Consider the following 17,328-nt stretch of genomic DNA (forward strand, 5'->3'; position numbering starts at 1 on the left):
CCTCCTCTTCCTCTATTCGTTCACAGCGCTCTGTAGAAAAGGGATCTGTCACTGTGTCTTTGGAGACAGATGGAGTTGGTTTGCCAGAGCTTTCAACCCATAGAAAAGCAAAGCTGCAGTTACATCAGTTAAATCAGCTCACATTTGAGCTGTGTGTGTGGGTGTGTGGGCAGTGTGTGTGGGTGTGTGTTTGTGTGTGTGGGCAGTGTGTCACTTGGTGAATGTGCCTCTGAGAGGCTGTCTGTTTGTCTGTCTGTTGGTGGGTTTACATCTAAGTTTACGCCAAACTGATGTTTTAAATGATAAGTGGAATAGACACTTAAATAACTCCAACAATAATTGTTTTTAATGTGTTAACTAACTAACTGGTGCATTTTAGCCCGTTTTCTCCTGTAATTGCTTCACTGAACAAGAATATAATTATGTTCTATAAGTGTTGTATTTAATGTTGCTGCTAATATACTGTATATTACTGTTCTGCCAGCGGGACACTTGCAAATTAGCAACAGCCTGCTAATACTCTGGTACAGTACAAGTTAATGAGTACATGTAACAAATGCACTCATTTTATTCGGTACGAATGTAAACTATGGGCGTTTGCTCAGCTTGCCCACCATAATTAGCCAATATCATTACTGCGAAACAATAATTAGATCTATTTTCCAATTTATCGACGTCAGCAGCTGAAACATTTTATTCATTGTTATATTACAGATGTTTGTGATGCCTTACTTTTGATGGGAATATAACATAATATGATACAACTATTGCTGTATTTTTGCTCCACATTGCATAAGAAGCCAGGTGAGGTCGTCCTGTATGAGATCGCCCTGCCACGTTTTCAATTTAGTGTTTTCATGTCATCGACTCCGTGATTGCTGTTGTTTTGGGGCACAGCATACAACATCAAGAGGTGAAAAGAGCTGATTTGTTATGAAGGCTTAAGATGTATTGTTATTGAGCGGTTTGCCGTGTGTGTGTGTGTGTGTGTGTGTGTGTGTATCTGTAATGGAATTGGCGGTCTTCTCTCAAAGCTGAGAGGCCGTCTGTTCTCATTTGTACGGATAGAAATCATCATCAGCTGCACGTGTGTGTGTGTGTGTGTGTGTGTGTGTGGTGCTCTTTATGTTGCTACTTCTACATTATTGTGCTGTGAACGTCATATCTCTTTGTATCGGTGTAAGCAAACTCTAAAGTCCACTTTCTTTTTGTCTTTCTTTGTGTGTGTGTGTGTGTGTGTGTGTGTACTGTATTGCTTCTTCAATGCAGGGTAAATTCATTTTTGATTGTGCATTTGCAGGACACAAAGGCAGCTGCTACAGCAATGAAAATGCTGATTTTCAGGCCAGAAAAAAAAAGGTTTTGGAAAAGAAAAGGTTCTTAAAAATGGACTCATTTCATTTTCTCCTTTCTCCAAGACCTCAAATGTGCTGTCAGGTCAATTGCAAACGGCTTTTAACAGCGGCTGCTGAGTGCTGATTTAAACTACAGCTCGAAGCATGAATCATTAACGTATGCAGGTGTGCTGCAGCTGAGGTTACTGAATAAGAGATTCAGGAGAATTTTGTTTGTAGATGGAGAAAGGAGAACATGAAGAGACCTAAGGTGTGTGGAAGTCCATACCAACCCGTCAGGGCTGTCGGTCGGACGAACACCGCCAGCTGGAGGGGTCGAGAGCGTCCCTCTCTCTGTCCCTCCCGCTGTCCCTCTCTCTGTCCCTCTCTCTGTCCCTTTCTCTGTCCCTCTCTCTGTCCCTCCCTCTGTCCCTCTCTCTGTCCCTCTCTCTGTCCCTCTCTCTGTCCCTCTCTCTGTCCCTCTCTCTGTCCCTCCCTCTGTCCCTCTCTCTGTCCCTCTCTCTGTCCCTCCCTCTGTCCCTCTCTCTGTCCCTCTCTCTGTCCCTTTCTCTGTCCCTCTCTCTGTCCCTCCCTCTGTCCCTCCCTCTGTCCCTCTCTCTGTCCCTCCCTCTGTCCCTCCCTCTGTCCCTCTCTCTGTCCCTCTCTCTGTCCCTCCCTCTGTCCCTCTCTCTGTCCCTCTCTCTGTCCCTCGAACAGCCAGCGCTCTGCTTCAGACCTCAGAGTGTCTTCAGCCGGGTTAACTTTCTGTGTTGTCGTCTGCAGCGCCGCTTCATAACACTTTCTCTTGTGACTAGTTGTGACTAAATGATTCATGTAAACTCATTAGCCTCTTTGTTTCATCCCCATTACGAAAGACACTTGTTACTTATTATATTCATATTTTCAGTTGAACGCAGTAGATGTTTATTATGGGCACACTCACTGAGGTCTGATTTCCACAGTGAAAGTACAGCTTTTAGTGAATGTATTTCCTCTATTTCAGGTTGTTTGGACAGATTTAGATATGTCTTTTGTAATTAAAACCATTTGCGTTTATTGTTAACGATCTAATGTACGATTGTATTTCATCTACTGTGACTTGAATTCTCCCTTATTTGTGAGTTGCCCTTGAAGAAAAGCGTCTTCCAAAGTTCATAAATGTAAATTTACAAACACCTGCATGTGACTGAACCGCAGAACAGCTGAAAGAAAAAAAACAGCCAAAAAACGAAATAGCTGTTCGTGAAGTGAAGCCACATTTTCAGCTTGGGTCAGCAAATGCAGCTGAGCAACATTTTGCACAGGTTCCCCACCACCACCACCACCAACTGCAGGTAGACCTGTCCCACCAAATGATGTACATTAAGCATCATTTGGTGGCACTTTGTCCCACCAAATGATGTCGGCTACATTAAGCACTTATCCTAATTTTGGTGATGTACTACTATACAGTTAAAGGGCGGCCTGACTCGTCCAAGCTGCTTTTGATTCATGTGCTATTTCTGCTGCAGTAGCTACGAGTTTTCGACACAGGCATGGATGACTTGTGGTGCTTCTTTACTTGTTTCACAAACTGAGCTAAGTAACAACAAAAGAGAAAGGAAATGCTGCAGATTAACAGTCATATAGCCTGCGCTTTACCCTCACAGTCATGACGTCATTTTACACTCAATATAATTGCCATTGAGTAAATAAAATCATAAACAATGATCCACTGTGAAACCACTTTTAGAGGGCAAATTAAGCTGTTTGGGTTTTTTGGTTTCACTGATGATTTAATGAAGGGATTCACTCAATTTAAGGATTTAGCTACATTTTTAATGAGGGTCCCATCAGTTGTTGATACATAAACTCTTTCTCTTTTCATCTCAATTGAAAGTCTAAGTATCTTTTGTGTGTGTGTGTGTGTGTGTTTATCCATCCCTTTATATCCATCGTCCTTGACTACTCCATTTTTGATATCCCTTGTTCTCCTCTATCTCGTCTCCAGCTGCTGTATGTGGCTTTAAGGTTTAGCCTTCAACAAGATTCAAAATTAAAAACCATAATACTCTGATTATTGAGTCCCTCCAACGGCACCCTGCTAACCAAAAGCTCTTCCAAGATTCAGTTTCCCAGTATAGCTACCCCTAAGCTATCTAATCCCCCTCCCTCTTCCATTTGATCTTCTCTCCATCAACACTTCAACTTAAATTGTATTTGTGCTCATTTGTCTCCCCCATTTGTCCATCTTCGTCTTTCCACCTTGGCATGACTGCTTTGAATTGATTTAGTTCCTTTCAAGAAGTCAGGTCTACCACGGTGCGTCTGATGTCTGCGTGTTCAGCATTTCTGCACAGTCGGACGTATTTGGATAGCCTTTAATGGTGACGGACAGAAGAGAGAAAAGAAAGCAAAGAGATTAAAGTAGAGGACGATCAAGACAGACGTGAGCAGGGGGCCACGGACACACTGACACTGTTACTCTCGGATGGGTTAATGTCTGTCTGTGTGCCAGTGTCAGACGCATGCAATAATGCACACATGCATGCCAGACGTGTCAAAGTACAGCTTTCAGAAATGTCAGAGTCAGAGAGAAATATGTGCTCAACATGAACTTCTCCCTGAAAGAGTGTTTAGTTTTCCTTTCTCTGTGAACCACTACAGGAACCTAAATCCACGCCGAATCATTTTGACAAATGCAAAAAAAAAGTGGAGCTTAAAAAGCCTCGAGGTAGCTTCGAAAATAGTGACATGGCAAGAAGCACTGAACTGATGACTTTGGTGTTTATTAGGCAGACCCTCCCAACCCGTCGATTCTGTCTCTTGATTGGCCTTGCAGGATCAGCTGTGACGCAAGATGCCGCTTTAAGCCACTTTCAACCATACAATACGTATTTTTATTAGTTTGGTAAGAAATGTCAAGACTAACACCAGCATTCATGTGTTTATTCAAAGTCATATCATTTACCGGTAGTTAATAGCTTAAAAACCAGTCTGCAGTTACTCTTTAACATAGCCGCATGCTAGTTGTTTAACTCGGTTCTGGACCAGTGTTGAACATATCTTGCGGTGTTATTTCTAGCTGAAGTGTTCTCTGACAGCATCATCACCTCGGAGTCTGTGCGCTTGGCTACAGCGGATTCAGGATACTGATTCTTCTGAGAATAGTGTTTCTAACGCGTGTGTGTGTGTGTGTGCTTTTTTAGCATATGTGCCAACTACCACATCAGTGTGCCAGCTGGACAGTGGCAGTGAGACCTGTAGCTGTACCGCCAAAAGCACACCCGCACACACACACACACACTGTCATGCTGGCATGCTGGTGTCGTCTCCACTGCCAGTAATGCAGATTTGATATCATGTAATAGGGAGAACAGTCCCAATCATGCCAAAAGCAGCATCTAGGGAAATACACGCACGTTTGCACGGTCGGTAGAGCCAGTACACAGCACAGCTGGACTGTGGTTGCTGTCCCTAGATTACTTGGAATAGATTAATTCCAGATTAGTAGGATGATGATAATCAAGGATTGGGTTCGCATAATTGGCAACTGTACAACAACAGTCAGTGTGATTAAAAACAACACAACACTTTTGTTCTGCTTCTTCTGAGGAACTTTTCTGAGTAGTTTGTGAATTAAAGCCTCATTATTTGTATTGTAACTATTAGGTAACTCTTGAAAGACAAACTATCAAATTAACTCAATATTGTCGGACACAATGGCTTTTCTCCATATATATTAGAAACATACTGTATGAATTTCAATGCATTTTACCATTGTCTAGCAACAGGAAATGTTCAGAGCACAACTTTGGAAATCTAACGCTTATCAGCCTTACAACATACAACTCAGAAGTCACAGAAGCTCATCATCTCATTATGGTCAAGTGTCAATGTTGGCAGAAACTTTGAAATCCTAAACAGTTATAAAAAATAAAAAAACAGAAAGAATGTGCTATAACAATAAATATTTCTGAACCATATCATCCCTGCTGGTTTTCAATCATACTCTCATACATAAAACTACAGATCTTTTGTAATTTCCAGCTGTCTATCTAGCTAGTGAGCCGTATGTTGACACCATACGAAAGGTTGTTGGTTCGCCTCCATCGGCGGACAGTCACACTCTCAACATTTGGGGTCAAAAAAGTAAGATATTGTTCCAAAAGTAAATTAGTTTGCCTTAAGTTGGTTCGTGATGGCTACGATATTACTTTGAGTCTTAAATGTATGTTTCTGAACAATAAAGTAGTTTAATAATGCAGAAAGCGAAGGGCTGTTTGAGGCCACTGCAGTCTGTCATCAGTACTGGTTCATGTATAACATCAATATGAATTTATTGCGATAGTTCAAGGGATGACAGCCTACAGCCTACAGATACAAAGCAAATTAGATGCCTGACAGTTACAGTAACAGTACTGCAGAGTAGTGATATTACACCTTTTGTTTTCACTCTTGGTGTGTTTCCATGGAATCTGTATCTGTCAGCAACACAACACCCTTTGTTTCGGCTGCTATCACTGTTTCCTCAGCAGTTGCATTTCTCTCTTTTTCTCGATTTGTCTTTTTATTCTCCCACTGACGTCCTTCTACCTCTAAAATAGTATCCTCCCTCTTTCATGCTGTTTGCTTCCTTTTATTTATTTCTCATGTCATCGTTGTCTCCCTTTCACACGCGCTGCTTTTGTGCCAGGATACAATGTTGTTGCTACACGCATCCTCCATCTGTTTCATGCCCCCCCCCCCCCCCCCCCCCCTCTACTTCCAACCGCTTCCGTCTCGGAACAAAAACACCTCGGTGAACATACTGTGCTCATGGATTTCAGCCATCGAGTGTTTTCTACCTTGCTTGTTCCGGTAATGATCCACGTCACTGGTATCGAATCGAACATGGAGTACTAAGTTGTAAATGCTGATAAAAGTACTCTTAGAAACAGCTCCTTTTTTGTTTTAATGCTATAATTGCTTTCATCAGCTTGAAATTCACACTCGTTGATAACATTTCCTGTTGTTTGTGCACACTCAGGTTCTTTGTCGTACATCACACCAGAAATTAGAAAAAAAGAAATCCAAAGGGGGAATATGGGCTTTAATTTCACGTCCCAGTAAGTTTCCTGTAAAATTGTATTGTATTTAATTGTGTTATTTATTTACTGGAAAGTAGTTAAAATACCACAGGAAGTTGGGAACAAATCTGCTGATCAGTATCAGCCTCTGCTTTACTAGACGAGACTTTGTGGTGTCTTAGTAATCTGTGCTCATTGTGCTGCTCCTGGTTTTGCTTTGGTCCTGTTTCCCGGCAGCTTCCTGGCTAATTCACCAAATTGTAGTTTTGTTTCATGGCTTTATATTTTATGGACTTTGTTTCTGAGGAATAATGTCTTTCTGCAGCAGTTTTGTCTGGCTGTTAACGCTACGACAACCATATGCTTCAACCGCTGTTGCTGCAAAGAAGAAGGCAGGAATCGGAGCCAAAACAAATTCACAATCCAAAAGTGAATTGGTTGAAACCTCTGAATAAATCATGTTTCTACGAAACACAATTTGTACTGTAGCTTCCAATCGCCGTCAGCAGTACATGCATCAGAATTTAAAAGTGTGTGAATGTTTTTTTTCTTACTGTGGGAGTCGTGGTTGATTCATCTCCTCGGGTCTTCATGCACAGTAGCGCATCCATTACTGAACATTGTCAAAAAATGAACAGGACTTTATTTTATTATCTTATTCATTCTTTTCTCTTCATTCCCTGTATTTATTATCTCGTGCGATGTGTGTGCTATATTGTCTCTCTTGTTTGCACGTTATATCTTATGGGGGTGTAAGAAAGTATCGATACATTTGATTATCGCGACATTATGTTTATTGCCTCATCACGATACGTACAATATCGCCAGATTCTTGCCAATACACGGCGTTAACATCTAACTGTGGATCCTTCCAAGAAGTCTTTTCATAACTGTTTATTTTACTGCAAGAGATTAGTCAAATCACAGCACCTTTCTTGTTCCATTTTTGTTATTATTCAGTCCTTGAAAAAGTAATTTCGACTAAAATGCTCATGCTGTACTCTCAAGGAAACTGCAGCAACCTTTTTTCTCCGAGAACCGACCGGTCTCAAAAGATCCTTTTCATAACGTTCCTGTTTCCTTTCTGTCGTCTGGGTTTCATTTTCCACCAACATGGCTTGTGACAAGAAAGCTGTCAGATCGCGAATGTCGCAGCGTTCTTGGCAACCTTTGTGCTTGCTGTTTGTGAGCTGTGAATACACCATTGTCAACCCTTTATCGCTTATCTTTCAGCCCACACACACACAAACACACACACACACCGAGTATTATACATAAATACACACCCACCCTAACAGATGACTGGATATTCTGCATGTCGAGGACATTCCTAAATACCATTAATCCTCTGATCCAGTCAATTATCACGGACACACACACACACACACACACAGTTTCAAGGCTGAGCACAACCTTTGCCACTTTCCGAGGATAAATCCACAATGACGACAAACAAAGTAAATTATATTGTAGAACGAGAAGAAAATAAATATTGCAGACTTTCTTTTTTCTCACACACATTTTCCTCCCTCTCGTTACCTTCTTCCATCACATCTCCTTTTTGTCCTCCCTTCCTCTACCTCCATCCCCTTTTCTCTCTTTCTCCCCATCTCCGATAAGAACACAGCAATTACAGTCCAGAGTTGGTAGAGGCATTTGTAAATGATTGAAAGAGAGAGACCGGGAGGAAAACGTTAGAGTGGACGGGCTAATAAGACTCAAAGAGCTGAACGTCTCTGTTGTCACAGAGTCTGTGTCAGCAGGAGGAGAGAGGAGAGGAACTGTCTCTCCCTCCCTCTTTGTCCTCCCTTCTCCTCATCCCGAAGGCAAAGAACCAAACTCAATTATAAACTCTCTCTGTGCAAAGTCTGACCCTGGCACTGCCTCAGTTGTCACTTACAGGCATGAAGGCACAAAAAGTCTCAGAACAGGACTGCTGATTAACAACCCGCCTGTCGTGTAGTTTCCATGGTCAGATGGCCTGAACAGTGACTCTGTGAGGACCGGGCCAGTCATGGTGTTGTGCTCACAGATTCAGACTTCAGAGGGAAAATATATTTGTTTAGTTCCGTGTCAATTTCTGTTATTCAGGTTTAATCCCAAACACGTGCAGGAAGATGTTTGTCGATTTAGCGTTCGGTCACTTTGCATGGAGATGTTGTAGCGGCGAGAGAAATATTGAGCAAAGACACTGAGCAAAGACATCATTTCAAAGTTTGTCTTTTATGTTATGCATCGCACCGTTTTAGACAAAGCAGTAATTACAGTATTTAACATGATGGTGCTTGTTTCCACCTTAAATACAGTGGGACTATGTAGTTGCAAATCAATTCAAAATGAGTTCCTCTCTAAAGCGGAATCCATCCTCCAATCTCACGATTGACAGTGAAAAAAGTATCACAGCAGCAGATCAAAAATATCATTATCTTATTCCACGCATTCTCTTCATCAAAACTTGGCGCCTACGTTACCCACAATGCAACTAAACCATCCACTTGTTGGTCTAAGATGTGAGTGTGTTGTGCTAGTAGCAGCTAATGTAGCCTCGGCCGTGGATGAGGAGCAGTCAATAGAGTTCTGGTGAGCTTCGTTCTAGCTCCACCCAGATTGTCTTTTATGATCAAACTTCAGCTTCAGCTGTTGCTGACTCAAATGATTCACCCGAAGCAATTCACCAGATGTTGTCCTGGATCTCCCTGTGGAGCCACAAAACGATTCATGCTACGTTACTCGCATAAGTAGCAGTGTCAACAGACTAGCTGTAGAAGGACCCCTTTAAAAAGGACATTTCAGCAACTATTGAATCTCACAAAAACGTATTGACTGTTTGAATCACAAATGTATCATTAAATTATTCATCAAAATTAATGTTTTCGACATATGATTAATTAAAAAACATAGTCCATAGATAGACACAATAATCTGTGTAAGACCCCCATGGAGGTTTTCTGTACAATGGACACATGGACAACCTACCTAAACTTACTAAACAGATTTGTATTAATCCAAAAGGGACCTGAGGATTATGAGACCAATCCAAAATATGGGCGACTCACACAGAGCCAAATAGAGAGAGAACATCAGCAGTGGCAGCATGAAGCAGTTCACTCTCTGTCTTACCGAAAAACACAGACTCGATATCTGCTGCAACAGAATGACCCAAAAGCGATTCGACTGAATCAAGTTTGGTCCTGGCCCCGCTTACTGTACGTCTGGGTCACGTCTGTCTTACCAGGGACCAGGTGGACCAGTTAAAACCTCTACACATGGATCCCATTTTCAGATCCACTGGCCTGGTGGAAAGTGAGTGGAGGTGTGAATGTTGTCTTTAATATTTCAGTGATCTTTCACCTTTTGACATATGAATTATGGGGTGAGAAGGCCAGAACGAATCAAACAATCTGAGTCGGGAAGCGAGAGAAACAGAAAGCACTACATTCTGTGGATGGAAGACGCGTCAAAAAAACAACAACCCTCAAAACCGACCAAACTCTGGACGCTCCCCTTTTCCTCCTCGTTCTGTTTCCTTGTTATCAGATTTGACCCAGAATCACAGCCTCAAAGAGGCCGAGTCGCTGTGTGTTTACACTGCTCACTGCCTCAGGTCTGCTCTGTGTATTGTGTTGGAACATTAGCCACTAACCTAATTGCTCAGAGAGATTTTGTCCATTATTATCGTGTGTGTGTGAGGGGGGGGGGGGGGGGGGGGGTGCAAGTGTATATGAGTATATTTGCAGACAGAGCAGTGATGTATCCCCCAAAGTGCAGCGGGTGTCCTAGATAGAGCGATCATGAAGCTTGATGATAATGTATTACTGTAATATCACCACATAGATAACTATGAGATGTATTAGGGGTGTGTGTGTGTGTGTGTGTGTGTGTGTGTGTGCGCGTGCATGCATGTGAGATAATTGCAAAGCTATCAACCTACCACACTTTAGAGCTCTCATTATTCACTTCTTCCTCCACCAACATCAGATCAAACCCACATTGTCCCTTTTTTTTCTAAAATGCACATTACACACACACACACTCACACACTTTTCATACAATTATTCATGTATTCTGTGTCGGAGTACAACAGGATGATGTCAGTGTTCAGTTTGAAAGCTTCCTAAAGCACTTTGGAAGCTTTCTGACCTCCCTGTCGCCATCTTTTTGCATCAAAACAACAACATACATGTGAGTCGAGCTGCACGAATTTAGCAGCGGGACTGAAGTGCATCACTTCCTCCGGAGCTCATCGTGACGAGAAGTTCAAACCGTGAGTTGGCAGAAGTCACTGCGGTCACTCCTCGTAAATTCACAAACAACTGCTTTTGTACAGATTCAAGAAAATAAAAAATGTAGTGAGGTTGAACTTTGGACAGAACCACGGTAGCTGCTGTAACGCTCAAATATTGGATGTCTGTGCTCTTCGACCGATTGAATACTCCAACCGGTTCAAAAATCCTGGCCCATTAAATATTCTGTGCCTCGAACACTGTGCCTCGTTATCGGTTTCATTCACACTCGGGCCACATGTTAGATTTATGTGCAGTCATGTTGCTACATATCATCTGGAAAGAGACTTCTCTGAAAGCCTGGTTTTTAACCCTCAAGTGTTTCTGCTCTAGCAGTAAATACATACCTCTGTGGTTCCAGGAAACCCAGTGTGTACTGTGCAGCTAACTTATAGTCAGGGAGCCTTGTCTTGTGCAGAGACACCATGCACTAAATTTGCCTCGAACTAGATTTAAGACTTGACCTAAATAACGATATAGGTCTCTGAAGTGGGTTATCTGTTCATATATAGGTATATATAGGGGGGGGGGGCTGTTGGGACTGTTTGCATTCAATTCTTGCGGCTGATAAAGAAGTGTGTTATGAAGTCGTAACCTTGTTTGCATCGATCATGCTCCTCGCCGGTGCAGCGTTGATTGGAGGGGACCTCTCGACAGAAAGCGCATACGTCAATGCTAAGTGGATTATTAAGTCATGTGCCGCTCTTCCCTGCGGTACAGTGCTCTCATACTGTGCAATCATACACGTATCATGCAGCATGAGACATACATTATCAGTGGCTCTGATGGCTGCGATGATCCAAATGTCTTAAAAGAATATTCTATTACTTTAATAGTTTTCTTATTGAAACAAATCTCATTCAAGACCCAAAACAACAATGTTGTTTTTTTTCTACGACATAAAAACATGTCAGTAAATACCACTATCGTGATTTTTGAAGCTGTGTCTTTAAAAAGTCTGTTGCTAACAAGCGGCAAAATGAGACTACAGAGGCTGTCAGGGTTTTCGTGTGAACTCAAATTATAAATTGGAATTAGGTATCGGTGTTGAAGTCACGCCACACGGTGTAGTTTAATAATGGCCTAACGTTTGCTGATTACTTCTTCCGATTGCATTCACGCTTCAGAAGTCATAAAAGTGGTGTTCATTTGTGAAGATCATCTTGTTGAACAAAACGTGTACGTATCATGAACATTTGTTTCCCGACATTGACTTTAGTTCTTAAAGCCGCAGTACGCTGAAAAAAAATGTTCAAACAGCTTCTGAAACAAGTCACACACGTGTCTTGTACCTTTCTGAAACTCTCAATACAACAACGGTTGTTACACATTGTCATATGTGCAAGTGAGTCTCCACAGCGGCAGAATTGTGTGCGTGAGATTGATTCAAAATAAACTGCAGAACATGTCCCCCGGTACACAGTTTGGCTCATGAATGTGTTGGAGAAAAATGGAGCTCTATTACACAGAAGACTAAGATATATTAGTAGGATCTGTTAATTGCTGGTTGAAGTGTTATCGTGGGATTTGTTGAGACGAAGAAAATGACAGAACATCGGCAGCCTTATGTGTTCAATGTATGTGTGGTACTTGTAGTAGCAGTGTTTGCTTAGCAGCAGGGTAATAAAGTATGTCTAACAACAAACGTGTAATCTGACGATGTTCTTGTAAATTAACTACCAAGTTATTCTTCTGCCCTGATGCACTGATGAGTGACATGTTGCCCCAGAAGGAGTGCTCACAGCCTGCTTTGTTAAATGAGGGTTATGGTCGCAGGACTTTGCTTGGAGCCCAAACAGCAGAGCTCGCTCGTATATTTTAATGATGCTGGCTCCCTGAACGAGGGGCTGTGTATTTATTGTGCGCGCCAAAGATTTAAAGCCAAGCATTCTTTTCAAATTTGTCTTTGAACCCGCAATCTCGTGCACGCGAATACACACGCGTTGATGGCGTTTGATCCGTCCGTACTCAAAGGAATGATGCATAGATTTGTAGGGATTCAACATATGGTGTGGCTCCATCATCACCGAGCAGCGTAATTACCTTTCGTGTTGTGTTTACACTGACTGACTTCAAAGTCTTTGTTTATTTTGTAGGAAAATATGTTTTCCAAAGCCTGTGCATCTTATTAAATGCTGCATTATGCAGAGTGTATCCCTTGGAACCCTTATTTCTCCACACATTGCTATTGATGCACGTACAGTATTGCTTTGAAGCTAAAAGCTCTCTCCTCTGTCCCTCACGCCCTACATCCCTCGTTGCCTCTCTTGCTTTCCTTCTCCTCTGTTTTTCTCTCCACTTTATCTTCTTCCTTCTCTGTTACCCTCGTCATCCCACTAACACTTCCATCTCTCCTTGATTCCTCAGTGGGACGTTTGTTGATCGAGTTCAGCTCCCAGATGACGATGGAACGAGTGCAGAGAGAAAACCCTAACGTGACAGACGGAGGCCGCTACACGCCTCCTGACTGTCGGCCTAGATGGAAGGTCTGTATATACAGTATATATATATATACATATACATATATATATATATATTAGGGGTGTAACGGTTCACAAAACTCACGGTTGGGTTCGGTACGATACAGTGGAGCCACGGTTCGGTACGTTTCGGTACAGTAGAAAACTATAAATGCCAGAGAAATGTACTTGATTTTAAAATATATTTATTCATTACAACTAACATCATAAAGTTATTCTTTGACTTTGAACAATGATGGAACTATACCTGAGTGACCCATCTTCTGGGGTGTCTTCTCAGCAATACATAAGCATAAAAAACTAAAACTGTTCCTTAATGTTATGTAGTATTGTTACTTACATCTTGCAAAAGAGATTTTTAATCTCAATGGGACTACCTGGTTAAATAAAGGTTTTAATCATTTTAAAATGTTGACCTGGCAAAAATCTGCCTTCCGTATTATATCTCAATGTTGGATCAATATTAGAAGGACAAACCAGAAGTCTGCACGGCAATACTTTCCCCACAGTAGATGTGATCATATTTAGTCATAGTCCTATGTGGTATGTTGCTCTATTAAAGTGTTATTTGTTTTTCTCGGGCCACACAATACTTCAGGTCAGGGTGCTTCCTTTAGCAGTAAAAAAAGACACAAATCACCCATCTCAATGCTTAAGAGTACAGAAACCAAGGTCAGTTTGCTGTCAGTCTTCATCTGAGTGCAGAATTACCATGCGTACGCGGTACATTATAGTTCAACCTTGGACTGTTGGGGCAGCTGAGGAAGAGTCACTTAAAAGCTCAGAGATAGAGGACGGCCTCAAATCTGCAATGCCATTGAGAGCTACTTCCTTGGGCTGCTTCATTCATAATTAATGAGAACCAACTTTATGTACGATGTGACATTAAACAGGGGGATTTTCCAAGGAAATGATTTTCTGGTGCAGAACGGTTCACAGGATGAAACAAAGCTCATTTACAAACAAACACTCGTTGCCCATCTCCACAGAAAGGTTTCAGATCGTGCACCGTGACTGTTTTACTTACCAGCATTGATTTATTGATGCATTTGAATGGTTCTCCAACTGATACAGATGTTGATGTGTGTTATGGTACAAACAAATGACCAACCCAAACTGTCCCTGTGGTTTAGGTGGCCATCATCATCCCGTTCCGTCACAGAGAAACCCACCTAAAGTACTGGCTCCACTACCTCCACCCTATCCTCAGACGGCAGAGGATTGACTACGGCATCTACATCATCAACCAGGTGAGATCAGGCCAGATGTGCTGCAGATACACTGTAAAGTAACACCAGCACCCACATGAGCCCAATGGCGTACGTCGAAGTCATACGTCTTGCTCACGTTTTGGTGGTTTCACTCCAAAAAGGAGACAACCTTGTGGTCGAGTCCTAACAGATGTGTTGGCAAACGGGTCTCTCGGTCCGACCGTAGCTCGACAGAGTCGACACCCCGACGCAAAGACGGGAAAGATTCACATGTTACTGTACAAACGCGTTCACAAGTGTTCACAGAGTTGGTCATGTGAGGGATACAAATATTGTGCATTGACATTATAAACCCATTATATTTCAGTTTAATTACGTTGAACTTTGGCCGTCATGAGGCGTCCATATTTGTTTTGTAATTACTTCCCAGTGATTACAAATTGGAAGTTGGAACTATATTTTGAAGTCGGAAACTCATAATTACTGTGACCCTGATATGACATGAATGCGGCATCAGTGCACCTGAGTCTTGCCTTCCACCAGCCAGCTAAAAGAGGGAACGGAAGGGATCATTTCAGCCAGATAATAATGAGTCTACTACTCAACATTATCAATTCATTGTTGATACAATATCACAATTTCCCAGAAGTCAAGGTGATGTATTCAAATGGATTGTTTTTTTTTCTAGTCCAAAGCCTGAAGATATTCAGTGATATAAAACAGTTTTACCAGCGAACATGGACATTTTTACTTGATAGATGACATTCCTAATTAATAATTTATTAAAATTGTCGGTAATGATACATTTCCTGGCGATTGACTGAACAATTTACTGATCATTTCAGCAATACCAAGATGTCTTCCTTAGAATTTGAAATTTGTCACCTCCGGCAATCAAAATCTTAAAATGTAGGAAAGTTGAATGTGACTTTCTGCTTTGAGTTGAAATATAAAGTAGTTCATGTGTTTAAAGACCTCTTTTATGATAAACTGTATTACAGGCCATGTAAAGGGCTTGAGGAATTATCTTGTTGCAAACTCAAATTACTGTCGGACAAGAATTAGACCTGAACTAGAAATCAGCTCATCAGTCCACCGGGTATTTTAACTCATTAAGATGGTGGGGAAAGTCTATTACTGCATGTAGAAATTGAGAACAAGTCAATTTGCAGGTGCATAAACCCGTGAAGGCTGGCCTCCCCCTCCTCCCATCCCTAGCTGGTCTTCATTGACTGCGTCTTCTTCTGACAAAAACCCATCTGCAGTGAAAATCAGCAACATGTTTCCTTTCACTTCGCTCAGTTCAGCGGAAGCACAAGCAGTCTGATTTTCTAAGCCATGCCGTGAGAGAGTGTGTGTGTGCGCGAGTCTTTCATGCTGCGTTGGGTGAGACTTCTTCTCCTTCTACATTATAAACAATGAGCTCTCCATTCTGCTCTTTCTCTCCCCCGTGGGCCTTGCTCAACACCTTAATCACTCCCCACTGTAGAACAGACCTTTGGTTCCGCTTTCCCTGCTGTGCTGTGCTCTCTCTCTCTCACACACACACACACACACACACACACACACACAAACATGGTCGCTGAGCCTCTCTGAATCTTTCTTACCTTAAAAATAAAGCTGTTAGTGAAGGGTAAGCTTTGTGTGGCCTCAACCTTAAGAGCATTTTTCTAGCCTAACCCTCGCTTTCCTTTTCATTTCTCTAAGAATGGGCTTAGCTCATCTCTCAATGGAGACACTGCTACCCGACTGACAATGCTCAGCCTCTCACGTTAAAACTATGATTTAAAACACAGTAGTTTGGAGGAACCATGTAAGACAATTCTCTTCTTGCTCTTGTCCCTCATCCGGAAAATCATGGAGAGTTTTGCGTTGTAGACTGTTGGCACAGGAGGTTCAATCCTCAGTCTGCAGCTGAAGGACAGTGTAGTCATTCAGCAAGCTGCTCCAGACTGCATCTTGTGTTGCTTTTGTTTTACCCCCCAGAAGTCTTTATGTAATGTCACACCTCCAGGTAATCTGATTTTACAGTTGACAGCAGCGTCAGTAACTCTTTCACCTCCACTTCAAAGAGATACTGATCCACTGCCTGGCTCACAATGTATTCCACTCTGTGATGTAGAGGTTCACAGAGGGCTGTTTTGAAGTGGAAATTACTCCCGTGTATTTTTAAAATGCATTTGAACTTGTTGAGATTCGTAAAAAAAAAAACAGATATGTTCTCTCACATTGTGTAGAGGGGTTAATTTCTGCCTCCTGATTTTGGATGATTTTGAACTGACCCAAAGATATAAATACTACTTCCTGTACAAGTACGTATGCCCGCTGACAGAGCCCCTCTTTAAAACTCTTATCGACTCTTTCCAGAAAAGGACTGACTCATCGGCAACTGCTGAAGGGCAGAAAACAAGAAAAACCTTGATTGAAATTGAATTTAATAATAATTGGTAAGGAAGGACATGTTGAGGTTATACTTTTCTTATATAATATATATCTAATGTTATCATTTTTTTTAATGAATGTATAGCTCCAAATCTTAGCGGTGCTGCTGCTCCTTTGTACTCAGGATTAATGTTTGAATTGAGCTCTGGACAAATGCAATATTGATGCCACATAGTGGAGTTTTGTGATAATCTTGTTGACAGATGATCATAATTATATGATAATTATACCCGAGGCATCGCTTACTGTTATCTTAGAAAAATCTTCGGAAAAACAACAACACATCCAAACTTATGCAGGGGCCTATCTTGAAATCTATCCAATTATCTCTGCATTCTGTTGTGCTCACTATCAACTCCTCCGATGTACCTGGATTTCCTTTAGAGAGGTCAGGCAGGACACACAGACACTCAAACTGCAGGACGACAACAAACAGGACGGACAAGTGGGCAGATTGAGAGGAGCCGTGTCAGAGCGGCAGAGGCGGGATTTTGACGACAAGAAATCCTGATGGGCAATTAAAGCTCTAC

At 41.9% G+C, this 17,328-nt stretch overlaps 1 protein-coding gene across 1 annotated transcript in view; it reads left to right on the forward strand.

Moving 5' to 3' along the window:
* The window catches only part of b4galt2 (UDP-Gal:betaGlcNAc beta 1,4- galactosyltransferase, polypeptide 2), a gene marked incomplete at both ends in the record, with an annotated part of 107,286 nt that overhangs the window by 28,174 nt on the left and 61,784 nt on the right, over window positions 1-17,328 (forward strand). The window contains 2 exons of the mRNA XM_079285005.1: window positions 13,033-13,151; window positions 14,279-14,395. Coding sequence (XP_079141131.1) covers window positions 13,033-13,151; window positions 14,279-14,395 — 236 coding nt within the window. The remainder of the gene's footprint in view (window positions 1-13,032; window positions 13,152-14,278; window positions 14,396-17,328) is intronic.

This window comes from Melanostigma gelatinosum, assembly GCF_949748355.1.
Source record: "Melanostigma gelatinosum genome assembly, chromosome: 15".
NCBI classification, from domain to species: Eukaryota; Metazoa; Chordata; class Actinopteri; order Perciformes; family Zoarcidae; genus Melanostigma; species Melanostigma gelatinosum.